This window comes from Arachis stenosperma, chromosome 4, assembly GCF_014773155.1.
Source record: "Arachis stenosperma cultivar V10309 chromosome 4, arast.V10309.gnm1.PFL2, whole genome shotgun sequence".
Lineage (NCBI taxonomy): Eukaryota > Viridiplantae > Streptophyta > Magnoliopsida > Fabales > Fabaceae > Arachis > Arachis stenosperma.
In genome coordinates, this window is record NC_080380.1 from 119,192,122 (window position 1) to 119,214,710 (window position 22,589).

The 22,589-nt window shown below is 33.7% G+C and overlaps 2 protein-coding genes across 4 annotated transcripts; both read right to left on the minus strand.

Moving 5' to 3' along the window:
- On the minus strand, positions 1 to 1,671 carry LOC130973175 (protein ZW2-like). Its single transcript, XM_057897613.1, has 2 exons — positions 441 to 1,671; positions 1 to 271 (listed from the first exon to the last, which is right to left on the minus strand). Exon 1 carries the CDS (start codon positions 1,205 to 1,207, stop codon positions 482 to 484), a length of 726 nt encoding a protein of 241 aa, XP_057753596.1. The 5' UTR covers positions 1,208 to 1,671; the 3' UTR covers positions 1 to 271; positions 441 to 481.
- Positions 1,672 to 13,903: 12,232 nt separating this feature from the next.
- On the minus strand, positions 13,904 to 21,058 carry LOC130974390 (phosphoinositide phosphatase SAC8). 3 transcript variants are annotated; one of them, XM_057899263.1, is made up of 21 exons: positions 20,807 to 21,058; positions 20,284 to 20,358; positions 19,655 to 19,782; positions 19,463 to 19,554; positions 19,298 to 19,355; positions 18,847 to 18,903; positions 18,654 to 18,687; positions 18,391 to 18,471; positions 18,194 to 18,300; positions 17,483 to 17,569; positions 17,307 to 17,384; positions 16,828 to 16,892; positions 16,570 to 16,668; positions 16,350 to 16,449; positions 16,154 to 16,262; positions 16,004 to 16,076; positions 15,800 to 15,893; positions 15,638 to 15,724; positions 15,063 to 15,143; positions 14,444 to 14,510; positions 13,904 to 14,316 (listed from the first exon to the last, which is right to left on the minus strand). In XM_057899263.1, exons 1-21 carry the CDS (start codon positions 20,967 to 20,969, stop codon positions 14,189 to 14,191), a joined length of 1,863 nt encoding a protein of 620 aa, XP_057755246.1. In that variant the 5' UTR covers positions 20,970 to 21,058; the 3' UTR covers positions 13,904 to 14,188. The 3 variants fall into 3 exon arrangements, with proteins under 3 accessions (XP_057755246.1, XP_057755247.1, XP_057755248.1); XM_057899264.1 differs by having other exon boundaries at positions 13,905 to 14,316; positions 15,063 to 15,134; XM_057899265.1 differs by lacking the exon at positions 15,063 to 15,143 and having other exon boundaries at positions 13,912 to 14,316.
- Positions 21,059 to 22,589: the final 1,531 nt, after the last annotated feature.

Here is a 22,589-nt window from a genome sequence, read left to right on the forward strand (position 1 = left end):
TATTCGAAAAGACGATGATTATATGTATCACCTCTGATATATTATATATTTACACAGGGGGAGAAAGGTGTTTATGTAAATATAATGACTCGAAATATAAACTACGAAAAACAAAAAAGGGCTAAAAGGAAAAGTGGGCGCAGGCGCGCAGCAACTGGTTGAGTTGATTGAGATCTTGGTTTCCTTGGAGTGAACCCTTCGCTTGAAGCTAAAGCATCCACTTGCATGGCCTGATCTTCCTCATCATTTGCTGACTTCTTACTCCTTAGTCCTATTCATCATACAACCCAAACAAAACCATCTTTCCATTAAAAAAAAAAAACACCGAAGAAATTAAAAACTAAAAAAATAAAAACCTAAAATCAACATATAACCAAAAAAAAAAAAGAAAACCCCATTTGACGAACAAGTGGTCCAGCGGTAAACAACGAACAGCTCACCCAAAATTCTAATTATTTTTTTCAAGATATTTTATATGATTTCAATGATTTTGAGCAGCTGCCCTTTGTGCGTCCTTCTCAAACCCCAAGGACCTGATCTTAAGCTGAAGCTCAGCAACAGCTGTCAAGAAAGTAACCGCCTGATCTGCCCTCAATATCTGCAGCACATTTAATGCCGTATTTGTCCTCAGTTCATCCGCTCTTGTCACAACGCTCTCCATTGCCGCACGAAGCTCGCTTGGAGGACCTTCATCTGCTTCTCTTTCTAATTCTCGGGCCTGCGTGGGCCTCGCGCGACTCAGACACGCCCTGCCATGGGTTCTCGCCGTATCAACGAGCGGCGGGCTTGCGAGGCTCTCGTGAGCCTTGGCCAGCTCGTCGTTGAGGTCTCTCTCCTTCATCCTCGTCTCCATGCTGAGCTGGCTCAGCCTGCGCCGTTGTTCGTTAGTCAAGTCGCGTACCGCCTGGTTCACGAGGTGGAATGCTTTTCCTGGCTTGAACCCGGCGATCCATAGGAACGACTTCTCCAAGGAACTGAACCACGGTGGCGAGAACACTAGGAAGATATCGCGTTGGGCGATTTTTGATTTCTCTTCGAAGTATTGCTCGTAGTGGCAGAGTACTCTGTTTATGAGTTCCATCTTCTCGGAATCTCGGAGTCGATGACGGTTTTCCTGCGCAGTCAGAAGCTCTTGGTGGTAGTTTCTTTGGCGAACCATCCACTCTTCCAGGAAGGCAATGAACATCGCCGCATTCGCATCAGCCATTTGTGTTGTTCAAGAGACAGAGTATCAAATTCAATTATGGTGTAAGTGAAGTGAAGTTTGAAGAAAAGAAAGGTATGTGAGATTAGGCTTAGAAGGGAAGCATTGGCCAGAGAGCAGTAGTGGTTGTTATTGGAAGAGAACAAGGGTAATGACGAATACAGAGTCATTTCATCATTTGGTAAGAGAAACAGGGGAAGAGGGGGAAAAAGGAGTGTTTTGTGTTATGTGTTGAGAGCACACAAGTGAGAGATACTTAAAGCATCAAATTACTTGGTGTGGTGGGGACTAGTTTCGGTGCAATTTGTCTTCACATGCTTTTGGTTTTGTTTTTGGGGTAAGTGTTGAATGAAGTCTTGATCACCTTGAAAAAAGAGAGGTGGCGCAAAGCGCTGAAAGTAAGGGGTAAGAGGTAAGAGGGGGGATGTGATTTTCAAGAGTTTGATGGGTAGTATTGGGTGGGCGATTGGGTTTCTGCGTGTGTGTGTGTTTGTGTATTATCACTATTTTGGGGGATTTTGGGATTTGAGATTTTGTATATCTAATTTACTATCTATCATGCTACATTAGAATATCATATTCTTTGTTGTTATTAGGGATGTTTATGGTGGGATGAAATCAGATTTATTTTGGTGCGAATCTAGATTTAAATATGGATAAAGTATCATTTTTATTTTTAACATTTGAGATTTTTTTAAAAATACTTTTAATATTTGATTTTTTAATTTATTCTTAATATATTTTATTTATTTAATTTTTATTTTTGATATTTTTAATTTGTATTAAAATTATTCTTAAATTTATTATTTTGTTCCTAAAAAATTATATAAAATTAATATTTAAGGATAATTTTAAGACAAATAAAAAAACTAAAACCAAAAATAAATAAAACTAAACGTAAGAATATTTTTTAAAAAATATATAAATATTAGAGACAAAAATTAAAATAATTAAAATTTTTAAATAAAATAAAAACTTATTTGCATTCTATAATTTTATCTTTTTAACTAAACATTCCATAAAAATATTTGTTATTCTTTAATCTGTATCACATCTCTATTATTATTATTATTATTATTATTATTATTAGGTGAAACTAATAATACCTGGTTCACGTTGCAATATTATCACAATATAATGCAAAAAAAAATATCCCAACAACATCAAATATTGCATTAACAACTTCAATCATTTATGCATCATTCAATTAATTTTTAAAATAATTTTTAGCTCTTAGAATATTAGAAAATTACGAAATGTTAAAAAATTGAATATAATAAAAAAATAAAAAAATAAAAAATTAAATATATTAGATTTGATTGAAATTAAAATATAAATTATGATTAAATTTGATATAATATGTATTTGAGGGAGTGATGCTGTGGAGTGAAAGTTTATAGATTTAAAAGGTTGGAGGTTTGTTGTTAATGTGGAATGACATATTATTTAAAATGAATAATTATTACAAAGGGGAGAGATAATTATGTGATTGAAGGAATCCTATTAAAAAATGAATTCAATTGTACTTTTTGTTTAGTATATGGTGCTCATATTAGAGTGGATAAACTCACTATATAGAAAGAACTAAATTTTATAGTTAAACTATGTCAAGTTTTGATATGTTATATGGAAGACTTTAATGAGGTTATTTAGATTAAAGAGAGAAAAAGTCAGGACAGATTAGCAACATCGATAGAAGATTTTAAGGCTTGAGTCCAAGATATGCAGTTAGTGAACTTACCGTTGAAATGATCAAAAATTTACATAATTCAAAAACTGCTCTTGCAGTAGTATTGATAGAGTTTTATTAAGTGTAGAATAGATTGAGGAATTCCTAAAGATTCGATTAAAAGGTGGACCGAGAGGTTTGTCAGATCAATGTCCAATTATAGTTGAAAATTCCAAATTCAGAGGTGGACTACGATCTTTTCGAAAAGTAGATTCTTAATTTACATATGAGGATTTTTTTACGAATGGTTAGAGAGAAATCGAAGAATTTTGGCAAAAAAAAGAATAAAGAAAAATTTTTTTAGGTAAATCATCCATGAGCAATTAAAGAGGGACGACAGTTGCATCTGATTTCTTGCGTTGCAATTACCACAAGTACCATATTTTATCAGCTGGTCCGATATGCCATTAGTATTCTAATGGATCAACACAAAATGCAACTCTTAATTTTTATGGTTCTTAATCTCTACAATCTTTTGGAGAATAACTTTCTCTTCATGTTACATAGAAAAAGTTTCAATAACTTACAAGAAAAAATACATTTATTAAGTTTATTTCACAGATAATCTGATTGAAACCAATTTTTGAAGCCAACAATAATTTACATCAAATTTTATCTTTTAAAAATTTTTGTGTGAATGACACACTAGACATCTTGCCAGACCTGTCATGGACTCAAAATTTGATTATTTAATTTAAAGAATTATATATAAAATAAATGGTAAATTTCGTCCTTAAAAGATCACTTATTTTTAAAATTGAACATCAAAATTTTTTTTAATCAAATTGGTACTTCAATAAATTTAAGTTGGTCGCATTAGCTCTTCTATGGCTTCCATTGTTCATGATGTCAAAGTTTACTGATATGAAACGTTAAATAACATCATAGTACACACCTAAAAATTCTAATTGATGTGATCAGTGTAGTATTACTTAACGTGTCACATTAGTAAATTTTAACGTTATTGTTCCGGGGCTTACCTAGAACCGGACGGTGGTTGGACTTGTTTGAGGTCCAAGCGCTGGAGGAGGGTGGTCTCCGATTTGGTTTACGTCTGGGAGCCGCCTCCGAGTTGTGTGTTCCAAGAGATGGGGGGTGGTACCTGCAAAGACACTCCAATGCCTAAGTTAGCAAGGGTGTAAGCAGGTCTAGAGAGTATTGGAACTTTTTGATACCTAAGGGGTGTCAGGGTATTTATAGTGGTGATCCAATAACCACCGTTGGAGTAGTGCCACCTTTTTAGGTGGATAACCGTCCCTTTTATCTAGGGATTGTTGGGATATGGCTTCTAGAAGTGGTTAGAGAGATTTTAGGGGCAGTTACTTATTTGAATAAGTGTTATCTGCCAGCTATCTCTTGAGCCCGACTTCTTTGGAAAGAAGTCTGTGTTGAGTCCGACCTCTTCTAAAGAGGTCGGTGAATAACGAAGGCCAATCTTTGGATTGGGCCTTTTGGTGTATTTGGACCTGAGCCTTAGTGTTAGGCCAGTGTATGAACAGTGCCCCTACTCGAGTTCAATCTCTTTTTCTTAAGAGTTGGATTCGAGTATTTAAACTCGGGCTTGTAGGCTCTGTATAATTGGTTTTAGCACATCTTACTTAACCAAAGAATATTTCGTGTCCTAGTTTCGTACAACTCGTTCAATTCGAGTTGTTTTGAGGATACATGACTTGTTTTAATACAAATCACCTTTCTGAAACTTATTCTGATTTTTTACGACTTGTTTTGATACAAATCGTTTATTTCAAAACTCGTATTTTTTAGTATAACCTCATCTAGCTCGTTTGATGCGAGTAGTTTTAAGGTCTTACGATTTGTTTCATTTCAAATCGTTTAATTAAAACGTGGCTATTTCTTGATCTAATTTTATACAACTCATTTAAATTCGAGCTGTTTTTTAGGACTTCACAACTTGTTTCAAGTACAAATTGTTTATTTTGAGTCCTTTTAAACTATCAGATCATCTTTATAACCATCGGACTTCGTTGCTTTATCCATTATGCCCCTGCTCGAGGTCGAGCTTTATGAAGTCGGACTCGAGCAATCAAGCAGAAAAGATTTTCGAATGAAGCCTTTTTTGGTTGAACTCATTCATTCTGAGTTTTCTAGATGACTTGTTTTTTATACAAGTCTCTTTTTTGAAGCACAACTCGTTATATATCAAGTTGTTTTGCGCAATTTATTTTAATACAAGTTACTTAGATCATATGGTTATTTTTTACTCGATTTTGTTCAACTCATGGGCTTGAGTTGTTTTAAATCATCAAGCCGTATTATAACCATTGGACACCAATTTATACCTCGTCGCTTTATCCGAGCGACCATTGAAAAGGCCAGCTTGTGATTTTTGCGCTTTGTCGAGCATAAATTGGCGCCTTAGGTGAAGGGATTATATGTTTATTCCCTCCCCTTTCTAGTTTTTACAAGGTTGTCGTCCTTGTGTATGATACAACTTGTTTTATCCAAGTTGTTTTGGAGGATAGTTTTTACGTTTCGATTTTGTTCAAAAACGTTTACAATCCTTCCTTTTTAACTCGTTTCTATACGAGTCGTTTGAAGTGATTCATTTTGATACAAATCACTTTTAAAGCTTTGCTTTTAGATAGACACGACTTGTGCTTGACACAACTTCGTTGAAAATATGGTTGACTGGCATAACTCGTTTAATCCAAGTTATCCTTATGTTGTTGTGAATGCTAGAACGAGTTTTCTTGGAACAACTTGTTTTTGTGAAAGTGTTCCATTTTATACGACTAGGTCGTTTATTTTTAGAACTTGTAGAGATGAGATTGTGGGCTTGAGATTTTGTACGATCCATTTGTTATCCGTGTGGATCGAGTTGTTAGATCGTATTTATGCCTTAAGGGGCATATTTAGTTAAGTTACTTTTGCGACTTGTTCTAAACACAACTTTTTCAACCCGTTTGGCCCGAGCTGTTTCGAGGTGTTTTCTTTCCAATTCGCATATGTAACTTCTTTCCACCAATTGGTTCTTCGTCGCTTCATCCAGGCGATTTCTATATGATCGGCCCGTGACTTTCGCGGTTTATCGAGCTTCAATTGGTGTGTGTTAATTGTAGAAAATCAATTTTCATAAGGAATTGTTTTATCTCCTTATGTTGGAGGTGTGTTGCGACCTGGGTAGTTTTTCACCCTCGAAATTAGACACTTTGTAGTAGCCCTTTTCTAAGATTTCAGTAATCTTAGAAAAAACCTTTTTGATCTTCGTTTTGAAAAACCTTTTTCTTGGCTGACTGTCCCTTTCTTTAAGTTAAGTTTTCCTTAACAACTCGGGACGGCCTTTTGCCTTAGTGCTTTCAATAGGTTTCCTGATCTCTTTTTGGTATTCCTTATACTCAATTTTTGATTTATTGAGCTCTTATGATTTAGGTTATTTTTGCGATGCGTTTCCTTTTTTCTCGGTTTTTCCGACTTGTAAGTCAGATAATTTCCGAGTTTATTACGATCGACTTTTATAACCTCTTTACACCGACTTGTACCTCGTCGTTTTATCCTGACGACCATCTAGGTCGGTTCATGGGATTTTCACGCTTTGTCGAGCTTAAGTCGGCGCGTTTCGTAGAAATAAAGAAAAACGAGAAGGAATTTATAAGAGATAAAAGATCTTTATTTATTTGCGAAGGTACTTTCACTGCCACTAAGGGTTTTTCACTATCTATGATCCCTTAGTCTCTACTATGATGCCTCGTTAAAAACCCTTCTTCAGAAAAAATCCTTTAATTTTTGGGAAAAAATCATGAAGTTGGAAAAAGAGTATATCAGGGAGTAGAGTTTGCTTTTAGCTATAGTACCTTTTCATGTTTCAAGCATGCCACGACCTTGGTAGCTCGGTGCTGTTTAAGTCGGTCACCTTGTAATAACCTTTTCCTAAGATCTCAGTAATCTTGTAGGGTCCTATCCTTTTTGTTGTCAGCTTTCATTCGCCCGAACTCAGTAGCCTGATATTTTTTCTTATCAAGATGAGGTCTTTTGCGGCGAATCTCGTAGCCATCCTTTGTCTCAAGAGCTCTTTCCTTATCTGAGTTTGCTCTCAGATTTCTGGAAGGGGGTCACGTTCTTCTTTCGTGCTCTAGCATCATTGTAGAATGTTGTCTTTAGTTTTTAATAATTTTGGACTTAGCTTTCACGATAAGCCAGTGCCCCTACTCGAGGTCGAGCTTCATAAAGTCGGACTCGAGTATTCAGTCATGCCATTCTTGAATCTTACTATTTGTTGCTATGTGACTTTTACAAGTTATTTTGGACTCTCTTTTTGGGAGGTCGGATAACTTGTTTTATACTTGTTGTATCAACTCAGTAAGGTTGGATACTTATCTCTTGGCTTGAGGAGGCATTCTTATAAATCGCCATCCTTTCTTAATTTGTTTTAAACAAATTGTTGTGACGTCGGGTTTACATCCTCTTCGTGTTGATGTTTGATTATGATCACGTTGTCCTTAAGTTATTTGTGCAATTCGTTTTAGGCTTTGCCCCTTGCCAGTTTGATTTAGTACAAGTGGCTTAATGAGGTCGGGCCACGATTTGCATTTATAACTTCTTACGCCACTTTGGATCTCATCACTTCAAGTCAGAAAAAGTGTGCATTAAGGAGTAAGGTGCACTTTCTAGCTGTAGTATCCCTTTTGTTGTAAACATGGCACAATCTAAGTAGATTATTTTCGAGCAAGTTGAGTATGTTGTAGTAGTTCTTTTTCAAGTCTTAAGTGACTTTGTTGGATCTTTTTATTTTGGTGTCGGCTTTTCTTCGTCCGCTTTTGGTCCGATGTTATTTTGGATCAAGACGAGGTTGTCAGTTGAGAAATTTCTTCGTATGACCTTCTCATGGCCATTTATGCTTGGGATCTGGTTCTCGAAGTTGTACCTCAAGAAAGAAGTCGGACTTTTCTTTGTAAGCTCTTAAAGGAAGTCGGATTTTTATTTGTAGACTTGAATCCTCAGAGGAGGTCAAATTATCTTCATAAGCTTGGATCTTTAGAAGAGGTCGGATTCTTCTTTCTAAGCTTCAAAAGAGGTCGGACTTTCTTTCTAAACTTGGAGGTTTTCGACCTCATTGTAGACTCTGATCTTTAAAAGAAGTCGGAATCTCTTTCTGATATTCTTCGAGGTTTTTGACCTCATTGTGGAGTTGATCGTGAAAGAGGTCGGATTTTTTACAGACTAAAAAACGAGGTCGGATTTTTTCTTTGTCGTTTCTTCAAAGGTCGGATTCTTCTGAGCAATGAGGTTTTAGACCTCATTGTAGAGTCTAACCTTTAAAAGAGGTCGGACTTTCTTCATGGGATCTAAAAGAGGTCGGATTTTCTTTGTGAGCTCCCAACTCATCCGACCTTATTGTAAAGTCTGACCTTTAAAAGAGGTCGGACTTTTCTTCATGAGCTCTCTAAAAGAGGTCGGATTTTCTTTGGTGAGCTCCCAACTCATCCGACTTTATTGTAAAGTCTGACCTTTAAAAGAGGTCGGACTTTTATTCGTGAGCTCTCTAAAAGAGGTCGGATTTTCTTTGGTGAGCTCCCAACTCATCCGACCTTATTGTAAAGTCTGACCTTTAAAAGAGGTCGGACTTTTCTTCATGAGCTCTCTAAAAGAGGTCGGATTTTCTTTGTGAGCTCCCGGCTCCTCCGACCTTTGAAGAAAAGTCTGACCATGATTCCCTCCAATGAAGACTGGGCCTTTGTCACCCCGACTTTCTTTTTTCTTTGGATCGGATTCCAGTTTTCTTCCTGGAAGACATCCATCTTTATTGGTGTGCAAACAACATCAAATTCTACCACAGGAATATTTCTTTCCATATTCATTGGCAGTGATGTAATTTGTGAGCAACCAACGAAAGATGTACCATGAGAATTCTTTGTGTTATTCACTGTTGTAATTGGCAGGTGAATCCACTGAAAAAACTGGATTCATCACTCCATTGTCGGATTGGGTTGCATTCAAATTGGCTGATGCTGTGTATTCGGAACATGCAACTGTTCCATTTTATGAGTGGGTATCATGGATTTTTCCGAGATTGTAAGTTGGCACAGATGTCATTGTCCATCCTATTTCACGAAGAGGTTGGGATTAGTCACGTTCCCTTTTCTCCCCCTCTTTTTTTTTATACGTAACTTCTTTTGCCAATTGAATTTTCTGAATTGAAAATTCTTTTATTCAATTGGCTTTTGAGTTCGTCTTTTTTTTTTTCACGTAACTTCTTTTGCCAATTGAATTTTCTGAATTGAAAATTCTTTTATTCAATTGGCTTTCGAGTTCGTTTTGTTTTACTTTCTACAATGGCCTTGGGATGGTGCTTTCTTCTCTTTTGTTTGATTTAATTGTAGAAGTAGAATCATCATCCCTATTTGATATCCTCTGCCCATTGGGAGAAGTTTTTACGGGATTTCTGGTATCCATAGAAACTGTATTCCAGCTTCTTTTTAACATGCTTGCATCTTATTCATGTCGACTGGTTGTCTGACTATGTTATTGGTCATCCGCCATTATCAAGAGTTGAGCTCCAGGTCCCCGGCAACGGCGCCAATGTTCCGGGGCTTACCTAGAACCGGACGGTGGTTGGACTTGTTTGAGGCCCAAGCGCTGGAGGAGGGTGGTCTCCGATTTGGTTTACGTCTGGGAGCCGCCTCCGAGTTGTGTGTTCCAAGAGATGGGGGGTGGTACCTGCAAAGATACTCCGATACCTAAGTTAGCAAGGGTGTAAGCAGGTCTAGAGAGTATTGGAACTTTTTGATACCTGAGGGGTGTCAGGGTATTTATAGTGGTGATCCAATAACCACCGTTGGAGTAGTGCCACCTTTTTAGGTGGATAACCGTCCCTTTTATCTAGGGATTGTTGGGATATGGCTTCTAGAAGTGGTTAGAGAGATTTTAGGGGCAGTTACTTATTTGAATAAGTGTTATCTGCCAGCTATCTCTTGAGCCCGACTTCTTTGGAAAGAAGTCTGTGTTGAGTCCGACCTCTTCTAAAGAGGTCGGTGAATAACGAAGGCCAATCTTTGGATTGGGCCTTTTGGTGTATTTGGACCTGAGCCTTAGTGTTGGGCCAGTGTATGAACAGTTATTAATAATAAAAATGACGAAAAAACTAATGTGATTAATTTAAAATATTTAAAAAATAAATTAATTTAAAAAATATTTTTAAAAATTAATTCAAAAAATAAATGTTATTTCAGAATTGGACTATTTACGCATTATATATATATCTCGTATTCTTTCGAGAAATTTTACCCGTCAGTACTAGAAATAAACAAATTTATTTACCATTTAACCAATTTAATGTTGATTCAAAATTAGATTTTATTAGCTATCTATTAAACAGTCAAATTTTAAAAACATACACTTTTATATATTTAAATAACATAACTTTATTTTGTTTAGCCCGTTGGAATTTATAACTTTATTTTGTTTAGCCCGTTGGAATTTATAACAGTAATGATGTGGTGGGGGCATTGTGACCCATGCAAGTGGCATGCAACCCTTAAAGTGCCGCCTTTTCAGGCATTCTTGGTTTCATGCCATGTAAGACAGAGAAGTGAAGGAAATGGAGCCGAATAAGAAAGAGAAAGTATAAAAATTAAGTGTTAGTAAACTCTTTCTTCTGTTGTGGCATCAAATATTTCCTCCACATCTGAATTTGCCATGAGGTGGATAATGAAGTGATGAACCTTCTATTTTAATGTATATCCCTATAGTTACGACTTTTTTTTTTGTAAAATACAAAGTCACTATTGAAAGTGTCATAATGTATAATATTTATATTAGTACTATTTGATTTTTTATAAAATAGTAAATCCACAGAAAGAGCTACTTTGGATTCCAAATTGCCTTGGAACAAGGTAACACCTCTTTAGTCTAAATTAAATAATATACATCATTTAATGGACCGAAAACTAGGAAAAAAAAATAGATACCATTTCTGACCAAAGCCATCATGTATTCATGTTACATTTGTATTCATGATAGTCTTAAGATTCTATTTTTTAATAAATATATATATTGGATTGCCTTTAGCAATGTAAATAAATATCTTCTTATACAGATCATATTACCAAAGTATGAGAAACCGAAACTGAAAATATTATATAATGCTTTCCTAACTGAGAAGGAAAAAGAAAAGAGAAGAAAAAAAAAAGACATTTTTCGTTTAATTGTTGATACACATCCGATGATATCACTCAAAATTAATATGCTTGAATCATCAAAATTTGTTTTCACATGACTAGATTCCCCCTTGGCGGTGAACACATTAAAAGAAAATATTTTTAGGAAACTGGTTACTACTTACTAGATTCTTCAAAATTATATTTTATGAACAACACTAAGCAATTAGTTTTTTGAAAGAAAAATTCACACAAATGTAATAATATTACTAAGTAAATAAATAAACCCCATTATTTTATATAATAATATAATTACTGTAAATTTTATCACATATTCTAGTTACAATTTTTTCTAATTTTATAATACTGTTTTTCTATTATATTATTGATTTAGTTAATTTATGTCTTAAAAACGTATTTTGATAGTATAATAATAATAATTTTTGAAATTTTTAATAAAATATTTTTTTATAATATCCTTACTATGAAAATAGCAAAATCCTATATTTTATAGGTAGCAAACTTTCCCTTTATGATTAAGAAGATAAACCTTCAGTTTTAACCAAGATTCTCCTCTGCAATATGTAAAATAATAATAAAAGAGAAAGGGTCTTTGTTCTGTTCTTATCTTTGGGGCTAAGCATTAGCATAAGTTGTCCCCTACTTTTCTTCTTTCTTGGTACAGTTAACTTAGTTATAACCTTTTGATTAGAAAATTTAGTCATGTAAGTGACGTTTGTTTTGAGATATTGAGATAAATATTAAGAGATTGAGATTTAATATTGTATTTATTGGTCTAAAAATTAATATTAAAATTTATTTTTGTTTTCAAAATTTTAGTATTTTAGTACTTTAAAAAGTGGAAATATCGAAGACTAAAATTTTTAAAAACAAAAACTGAAATTTTAATAATATTTTATATTTAAAATACTCTCATTTAATTAATTAATTCTAATTTTATCTTTTGTACAAATTAAATTAAAGTTTCATTCTTATTTCAATTTCTGTTTCTCACTTCACACCAAACAAAATACTAAAATTTATTTCAATATTTATTTTTTAATCTCTATCTCTCGATTTCAGTATCTCTCCCTTTACCAAACGCTATCTTAAAAATACCGTCCCCACATAAAAGATACATTTATTTGTAACAGAAGACCAGGAAAAGATTTAACACAACAATAATAATTCATCTGACTTTTGTAAGCCATTGCATTCGGTAGAAGAAAGACTGAAGTTATATCTTTTATGACATCATTGGTTTGGTGTCCTTTAAGTGTGAGTGTGAGTGTGTGTGTGACAGAGAGAGAGAGGCAGAGCAATCTATTATGTCAATCAAACTATCGAAGGGAGAACAAAAATGAAATAATAAAAGAATAGTTATCAACATTAAATTGGTTGAATTAGTTGGACACTTGTTTTATCTTAAATTCTTAACCTATGATTGCTTTGATAGTAAGTAATTATATAGAATAAGATATAGTGGAAGAGAGAGATATCACAATAGGGAATTTTCCATCCACTAGAACGAAGTTAACCACTTAACCTAGCAAACCTTAGTTGGCTATAGTTATTTTATTCTATCGTTCAGATATTAAAAATGAATATTGGAATATCTAATTTTATGAAGAAAAGAAAACAGTAATTCACATTCCAATCCTCCCCACTTTTTCTTTTGGTAGGAAAATGAGAAAAAATATTTTAACGATAGTGAATGCATTAGTGCATAATATTCCATCCTTTTTCATACTGTATTTCACTTTATTCATTATTTTTGTTTAAGTAATGGAACTCATGAAAATTCCTTTTCCTTCCATCATATCCCTCATTTTCCACCAATCCAAACATAGGTTAAGTAAGTTTTGTTATATATATACTATTGCCAGAAATTTACTTAAGCGATTAGTGAATTAGGCTTAAATCTTTTAACCAATGTCTTTGAAGCCTTAGACCTCAATAGTAGTGATGCAATATATAATAAAATCCTTAAAAGGGAAGATGGACATTGCACTTAACTTCTGAATAAGGATGGTTAAAACATGAAGGCAGTTAGTTAACTAGGAGACAAAAATAAAAGCATGCGAAAGCATAATTTGGTCTATTTCACCATTTTGGTGCCTCTTTGCTGAAAATCAGCAAATGTTAGCAATCATGAGGTCATGGGCACAAGGCAAGGATGGGAGGGAGAGCAATTTTGGAAGATTGAGCATATTCGAGTTATTTTGAGACTGCTAAAGAACAAACCATTTGTGTAACACAAAAGATGATGCCAAACTTGTCAATACCAACTACACAATTTGATTATTACTATAGTAGAATTCAACAAAGTTGACAGAACATTTTTTTACCATTAACAAACAAATGTAGTTTTCAGTAAATTCTGAGAACATAAGAGAATATATGAAAAAGAAAGATAAGTTATCCTCAGTCCTCACATAGATTCAAAAGGTATGAGATAAGACATAAACTTAGCTATGTAACATGTTCAATCCCTTTGAATATCAGCTAAAAACACTCCATCAAGTAGACCATGTACCAAAGGAAAGCCAAGGGAATAATCCTATCCCAAATTAAACCGACATAATTGAAATGGAATCACTAAAAAAAAGTAAAAAATCCAACCATATACACCATAGTAGTGTAAAAACTAGAGAATGCCTTACTTTTTTAAATAAGCCAAGAACCTTTTAAGTCTGAACTTAGCAAAAAGAAACTGATGTAAATCCATGGGGCAACTCATGATTCCTAAAACTACCAAAAAGCCTCAAAGATATCAAATTAGGAGATTATTCTATCCTTTCAATAGTTGATTTTGAATCCTAGAGAATTAGAAAAGGTTGGGAAAGCCTAATCACAACATTTCCAGCTTAGTCACAACAGTATCCACAAATGAAAATAGATTAGAAACAAAGAATTAATTTTGTATTCTGTATTTTCTTTTAAAAGAACCAAAATCTGGTCATCTCAATGGAAATCCGAGGTCCATGCTACACCAACTGATCAACAGGATGGATAGCTAACTATCAATCTTTACACAAATTATTTAACAGCATAAGCATTATATTTACAATATCAAATATGACAACACAAACTTTCTACATTCTGTTCATTGGAGGAAGCGAATAATAGTGATTACTTGTATTACAAGAGACCACACAAGCGGGGCCTTGAACAAAACTGCCTTCCATTAGCTTTGAGAATTGCCATAACCCCAGCAGTTATTCCAGCACAGATTGCAGTAGACACGTACTGGTGCACATTTCGCCCAACTACAGCACGAACGAGAAAGCAGCCACACACGTTTATATTATCAGAGAATAAAATAAAATAAAAAAGCAAGAAAAGTGTGCTTCAAGGACACTTTATTAAGGTATAAGAAAGACAAGACTACTATACCTTGCTGAACCGTCAAGGTTGTTGCTGTCAAACCACCAATTATCAACGCTGATGTCACCGGGAGGAACTGCATGGTAAGAGTTTTCTTCGTAACATGTCAATTCCAATGCCAATGAAATATTGTTGTTTATGCCATAGATGAAGTGTAATATAGTTATCTATTCCCTACGATGCACAAATATTTCATTTTTTATGAACTATGTGAATTGTATGTGGATATGCATGAAATTGGACTTCCTTATTTGTGACCAATTGTTTTAACTAAAAATAATGTTTATTTTATCTATTATTTAGAACAATTGATCATATTTAAAAGGGCAAATTACATTAACTTCTTTGTGAAATATAGGAGTACCAAGTGTCAAATAACTTGTAACTCAAGGGAGGTTAGTGTATGCTTCGATAAATGAAGGAGTTTTGTGTGTCATATCACCAAACCTCAAGGGAAATCAATGTAATTTACTTCATTTAAATTAGCAATTGAAAAAATCAGCATAAATCTTTTATTAAGATGAATATCCAGTATCTATATAAATATACATTTAATATTTTATTTAATATATGTTGCCACTTGCCACCTTTATATCTTTTCTGAACTTATTATAGTTACATATCGTACCGTATCATATTCAATACTTGTATTTGTACTTGTGAGACAAAGTGTATTTCCAGAAACTGCATTCAAATTGTGCTGCAATGGCTTGTCAAAAATTGGTTAGTTCGGTTTTAGCCATGTGCATTATATTTCGGATGAATGAAGTTATGGTGAGTTTATTTCGACATTTTTTATCCAAAATAAAATACTTTTCGGATCAATCTTTTTTCAATTTCTGTCAAAGCTAAAACAAGCGGCTTAGAATTTTTTTAGCTATATACAAAAATTTATCAAATCATTTTTCACAAAAGTTGAAACAGATGCTCCTTAATTGCATAATAATGCATCAAGTTTTGTCATGTAATCAAATCAGCATGGTCATCACATATATGTCAACCAAGATCCCCTTAAACCAAAACCATCTTGGGTACAAGGGGAGAACAAGGAAATTCTTAAGATGACAAGTTTATATCATCTGAAACCAACTTAGAGATATGATATGGTCTTTAAAATGCAATTTCCATTTTTCTCAATTCAATACAAAATTGAAGGATTGGGAGGGTTAGAAAATAGAGAGAGTAAGTCTTGATGCTACTTACAGAAAAAGGATCAAAGCCATTCTGCCCGATTGGAGAAAGACTGTTTCGATTGACAGTATAGTGGCCACTTATTAAATCCAAAGCATCCTGCATGAGATGTATGAAACTTGTCAAAACACGATCAAGATTGAGTGGAAGATTGTGAAAGACAAATGAACTTGCCTGTCGAATTCCATCATGGAAATTGTTTAAGTAATATCGTGAAAGTGCACTCATCCCATCTTTAATCATTCCGAATATTGTTTGCTTTCCATACCTGCAGCAAAATATTCCAAAATATATCTGTATCGGAAGGAAAAATAGGAAAAGAGAATTTCAATACAGAAATGGTACGAGTACTAGTAGTAGTAGTAGTATTTCTCATACCTCACTATGTCCCCTTTGAGGGCATGAGTCCCAGTATACTCGAGGCTTATTTCATCACCTTGTTCCGCCCACACTAAATATAAGAAATAGAATTCAAATAAGCAGGACAGTAATTCTAGAAAGACTAGAAGTTATCAAGGAATCCCTTACATGCTCTATACTTTCCATATTCTTCATCAAACATAGAAATGCACTCAGAAGGACTAAGCACCCCAATCCTCTGCAACTGTAGATTTAAGGCTTTCTGGGCCAGATAACACTACAAATAGAGTAAAGACGGTCAAAACAATTGTCATATGTAAGCAAGTTCAAATCTTAGCAATTAATTAATCAATTATCAGCAAACCTGAGTAACATTTGTTCGATCAAGGGAATCAACACAGTTTGATCTAATAACTCCTTTCTGCTCCTCTAGTACATTTCCTTCTCTATCTATCAAGAAGTATCTGCTCAGCTGAAACAGCAGTGATTAAGAATCTGAACTATAGATTGCCAGCTTATCTGGGCTGTGGAAACTACCTATTTAACCCCCCCCCCCCCCCTTTTTCTCTTTTTTCTGTAATCACCTTTGTTTCTCAGCATCCTCAGAGATTTGGTCATACAGGATTTCCAGATTATCAAAGTTTGAGTCCTTACAGTGGCCATGGAAATCAAATGGCACATATCTGCAGTAATCCATGTGTAAAAAAAAAAGGTTAAAAGAAAATATGATACAAAATAATCATCTCACCACACAGATACAGTTTCTATTATACAATCAGAAGGAAATTCCATTATCACTAGAGCAATAAGTTTATGTGGAGAAAAGGATTCAACATTATCACCTCACGTTTGGCACATTTTTCATTTCAGCAGCATATGCTGCACTTAATTGACCTTCTTCGCCATGCTACAACAGTAAAATTAACAAAATATTGTTAAAAGATAATACATAAAGTATCATGCACTTAGAAGGGGAAAATGGCAGCAGAGACTGGATGACGATTATGATTTAACTTCTAGGACATGATAAACCAAACTAAGCCAGTCCTTTTCCTGAATTCCCTGCATAAACTTTTGTAGGGAACAGAAAAGGGTGCTGAAAAATATGGAAATATTTAAACATGATATGATACAAAAGTCCCTTAACCAGCAACCAGTTTGAACCAAAACAGAAAGCTAAAGACATTCTTATCCAATCATGAATATCTTTGCCTCACAAGCATCAAGAAGCAGCAACATATATTTCGAATCACACTAGATCCGAAATAAATTTGTGACATTTTCATGGCTTAGAGTAGGAGGGGTACAGCTATAACTATACTTTTTCGGTTAGATCAATTGCTATTATCTCTCCGTATCTTTGTGATAGATCACTGAAATGACGCTCCACTACAAGTGGCTGAAGCACATGCGAAGGAGGAAAAAAAGAAAAAGTTATTAGTATAAACCTCTTGTAGAACAATTGGAGTGAAAGCATCATCAAGAATAGAAATTTACCGTTTGCTCATGTTTAATGACACTAAGGTGTGGTTTATAGCTTAGATCAACAATCTGCTCCCACAGTAGAGGAATCGAGCCTCGAACCTGCAAAACAATTCGTTTAAGTACCAACTACAAACTAGAAGGTCAAAAAGTTGTTTGAAGATAAAAGGGTTTATATAGAACTAGGATATCAAATGTCCATTAACCTTAGTTTCTTTTAAAATACTTGTTTACCTCCATACAACAAAAAACAAATAGTAAAGCTTTATATTCTTCAATTTGAATTAACTATATTTGAAGCTTTGGGCAAATATGACATTGAAAGTCCATCAGAAATATTTTAGAACATTTTATTTAAATGGACCTAACTTAACCATCCCCCTCCCCCCCCCAAAAAAAAAAAAAAAAACACTCAATCGGAAGATTGCCCAAGAAATTTAAAGCATGAAGTTTGCCTGATTGGACATTTGCTGGTGGCCCCACACAGCCACACCAAAGGATGGGCTCTCATATCATACTATAATAGATAAAATCAAACTCCACCCCAATAACTAGCTCAATGGGGAAGACTGAATATGCTATTATTATGAGCATTTCAATTATCTGCCTACCTAATACACGTTTTAAAATACTACATTACAACTCAGTAATATTGAAAGCATACATAACCATCTGTTTGAAGAAACTATTGAAAGAAATAACTGTAAGTTGATCAATGTATAATACCTGCAAAAATGAAGATCTGAATCCTTCAGTTTCAAGCAACTGTTCAGTTTCAATAAAATTGGCAGCATCACCTTCAAGGTTAGCTCCTCTTCTCCACATTCTTGTTCCTACACAACCATATTGCCATGTTTTAACAAGCTAAAATTTTATTATTTTGTTTATTGTTATAAGAAGAAAGCATCTTTGGCATATTGTACCTAGGCGCCGATTACATCTCCTCGAAACTAATGTTACCATCGCATGTGAATCTTTTAGCTTCAGTTCTGCTACTTGGAAGCTTAAAACCACGTTAAGGTGGGATGTTATAGGATTTTGTATTTAATGCATTCTTACTAATTTTTACCATTTTATTTTACTAATGTTAATAGGGAGAGAAACTTTATGCAGACAGCACGTGTGAGCTCACACACACACAACAGCACACTCAAACACATACACATGGAAGGTGAAGGAAGGATATTTCCTTGTATTATGGGCACGATGAATCTGTCCAGCTGCAACCACAAAAACATTGAGAGTTAACGGGACGTGCCCTATAATCAAATTAAGAATGAGAAGACCATGTTCACTAAAACGTTGAAATACTCTCCATTTTGGTAAAAACAAAGACAATTTTCCTTCATAAAACATACAGTACAGACAAATTATCTAACCTTACACTCGATAAGCTCCTCTGAAAGATGTCTGTTCCAGATATATCTAGGGTCAGCCTGTAGTACAAAGTGGAAAAGGATACCAATATCTTTAGCAAGATTTTACTAATAAATAATTGAATTAAATGGTGCCATCAGGGACCAAGAGCATTTTCTTTGATCTTCCCTCTTCTAAATTAACTGAATGAAACTTCATGTGACATCTTAGAAAAAACTAATCAATGAAATAATAGATCAAAGTGAAGCATCTAAACAAAATGAAATAAGTTATACATGGAATTTCATCTGTAACGTACAACACAACTGAATTACACATGAATAACATGTTCATGGCGGAATGCTTCACTCGCAATAGAAATATGAAGAATACTTCAATTAAAAAGATATTGACTCAAGGATTGGACTCTGGATGACAACTATTTTGCAGAGATCAAGGATTATGTGGACAAACCTGCTTCCATAATGGCTTACTCATCCACCCTTCCACTAGCTTATTTCTTCTCTGCAAGCTGATGGATAAAATGAATTAAATCTTATGAACATCAATTTTGGAAAGATATCAATTGATGTGCTAATGATAATAACAAACTAGCAATTTAGATTATGTGATTCTTACTTCAACGTAATATCAGTTTCATACGAATAGTACAAACCCGGCGTTGACTCCACTATGTTCAATAGTGTCATGAAGTAAGCCTCATCCTTTTTCTGCGTAAAGTTATGCATATGAAACATACATATAAAACACTAATCACATGTATAAAATTGGAATGAAGCCTAAGAAACTTCTGACTAAATAAATTCTTACTTCCTGCCCAGTTGAAAACTTTAAAGCGTCATTACAGGCAAGTACTCTCATAGACATCACACGATATACTGGATAGCCAAGGAAACTTCCAACTTCCTTGCAAGAGGTTATTACAACAACATACGTTCCTACACCAAGACACACATCATTGAGTCTCACTGAGTTAAAGCATGTAATGGTGATAGGGTAGTTTGGTTACTTCAGAAAAACAAATAGAATTAAAATGAAAATTAGTTCATCTCAATTATTATGATTATCTCATCATTGTTATTGATATCAATGGTCAAAACATGCATGACTAATTGACTATGTTGTATAGTTGTATGTATAAAGGATACCATTTTTTTTTTTTTTTTCACCGAAAACATTCAAGGTGGACAAAGATCCTCAAGGAGGATCAGGACAAAATTACGTGTTAATAGCAGCAAATCAAGCATGGTCACATGCAAATATATGAATGAACAAATGTAACAAATAAATTCAATTGCAAATATAGAGCCTATCCATCCCCTTTTATCCGTTACTTCCTTGCATTAACGTATCTATATAATCCAAAGATATACAAAAAAAAGTGACCGTGACAAGAGAAAGTATATAAGCAACTAAAGATAAATGCATATTGTACTTACCTACAACAAGTCTTATTGTTCCCACCACACCATAAATTGTTGATGTCCTTGAAGGACTTCCAGAGCATATCTCATCTGCAATTTCATTTTATTTTATTCAATCAAAATGAAATGAAATTAAGATGAAATAGTTAACTTCAAAAATTCCTATAGAGTTGGCATAACCGTAGCTGAAATACATAAGCAATCAAAAGCGAACGAAACCAAACCTCAGAACTCAAGAAGAAGTAACTTCTGCCTATAACTAAAATGTTCATAAATGTGAAATTGGGATATTCCATTGAATAATATCAGACAAGATATTTTCCTTCTTTACATGATAACAACCAACAACACTATGCTCTGCAATGAAATGATTTCGTTTGTTTCTAATTCAAAATAAATCAAGACAAAAAAAAAAAAAAAACACACAACAACCGTCACAGAATATTTCTTGCATTTTCTTCACAACCAATTACGCAACAGCGAAACTAAACATTAAAAATTGTTCAGAAAAAAAAAAGAAAAAGAAAGAGATTAATACCATCAAGGAAATTGATGTTCCCATCGCGGCGGCTAATCCAGAAGCCTTGATTGGGCGATTGAAGGGATTTGATGACAAACTTGTCCTCGAATTCGTGCAATTCGAGTTCATGATCTAGCTTGAATCTCTCAGCTGAACCCACCAAAGAGGGTTCAATGTCCATTTTTTCAAAGGGGGCTGAGAGAAAACAAAGAACGATGTTTAATTAACAATCCAGAAAACGCAATTTAAGGTATTTATAATTTCATTTGGCCAATCATTAAAGCCTAAAGGATTTAATTTTGAGAAAGTTACACGTAACGCTACCAACTTATTTTGAAATTGGTGACAATTACCATATCAATCATGCTACGTCCGTTATTAAAATAAACATAAAATACATATTAAACTATAAATATATATTAAAAATAAAATAAATTATATATATATTTATATAAAAAAATAATAATTAATTTTAATGACTAATTTTAATATATAAATAATATTTTTATTACCATATACTTTTAATAATTAAAAATCACATGGCCATAAATTAGTATAAGTATAAATAGAATACTTTATAAAATATAGGTGTTGCTAATATATTTTTCAAGAGTAAAATTTTAAAAGTAATATTTTTGTACATATACTCATCAAGTATGTATTAATTGTAACCTCGGTAAAAGTAACATTTTTTACACTTATTTATTAGTTTTTTTAGTGGAGATTAATCTTTTAAAAGAAAATAATAATAATAAATAGTTTGATAGTTTACTTGTAAATTTATTTTTACCCTTAAGAAGCTCTAACGTGTACGAAAATAGAAATAAAATAAAATAAAATGAGATAACTGTTATGGAAAGTGAAAAGTTAAAATGTTTTGGATTAGCTAAGCCACGTGTTGAAGGAGCAAGTAAGACCTTAATACCCAATTTCAGTAATTTTGTCCAATTGAATCTTTAGGCAAATCTAAGAACTTAAGAACAAAACTTAGCCTCATCTGATTTTGTCTATATTTAACTTGGAAGCTTTATATCGGGATTCTCTCGTCTACAGCTTACAAGTTACAAGTAAGTAATGCGCCGGTCTATCTCTATCAACGATTATGTTCGTGGTTTTTTTTAGATAAATAAAATAAATATTAAATTTACACGCATGGATTACTGGATTAATTTACGATTATTCCCTCATATTTCGTCTTGAACATTAACAAATTTCTTATAAATATATTTTGTCCCTAACATAGATAGGATAAGTAAAGAATAATTAATCATATATTTAGTTTGATAGAATAAGACGAGTAAATTTTTATAGTAGTTTTGAGATTTATGTAAATATCTAATACAGTTTTTAAGATATTGATTTTTTTTTTTATTGTAGTTCGTCAGATAGAGCTTTGAGCATTTATAGTAGTCTCTGGACATATTTCTGATAATAAGTCATCACCGGAGTGTTGACGTGGTGACGTTTTGTCACGTTGGAGGGCTCCAACGGCTAGCTGAGCTGGCAAATTTTCAATTTGTACACATATTGGTCCTTCCCATTATATTTAACCCTAAATCTCCAAATTTTCATAAAGTTTATCTCTTCTTTTTGTTCATCGCTCTCTTCTCATTCTTCCGTCTGGGCTCTTGCTCATGTCGATGATGGGTGATGGTAGCATGATGAGCGGATAATTTATACACTTTTTGGCATTATTTTTAGATAGCTTTAGTAGGGTCTAGCTACTTTTTAGTATATTTTTATTAGTTTTTAAGCGAAATTCACATTTCTGGAATTTACTATGAGTTTGTGTATTTTTCTG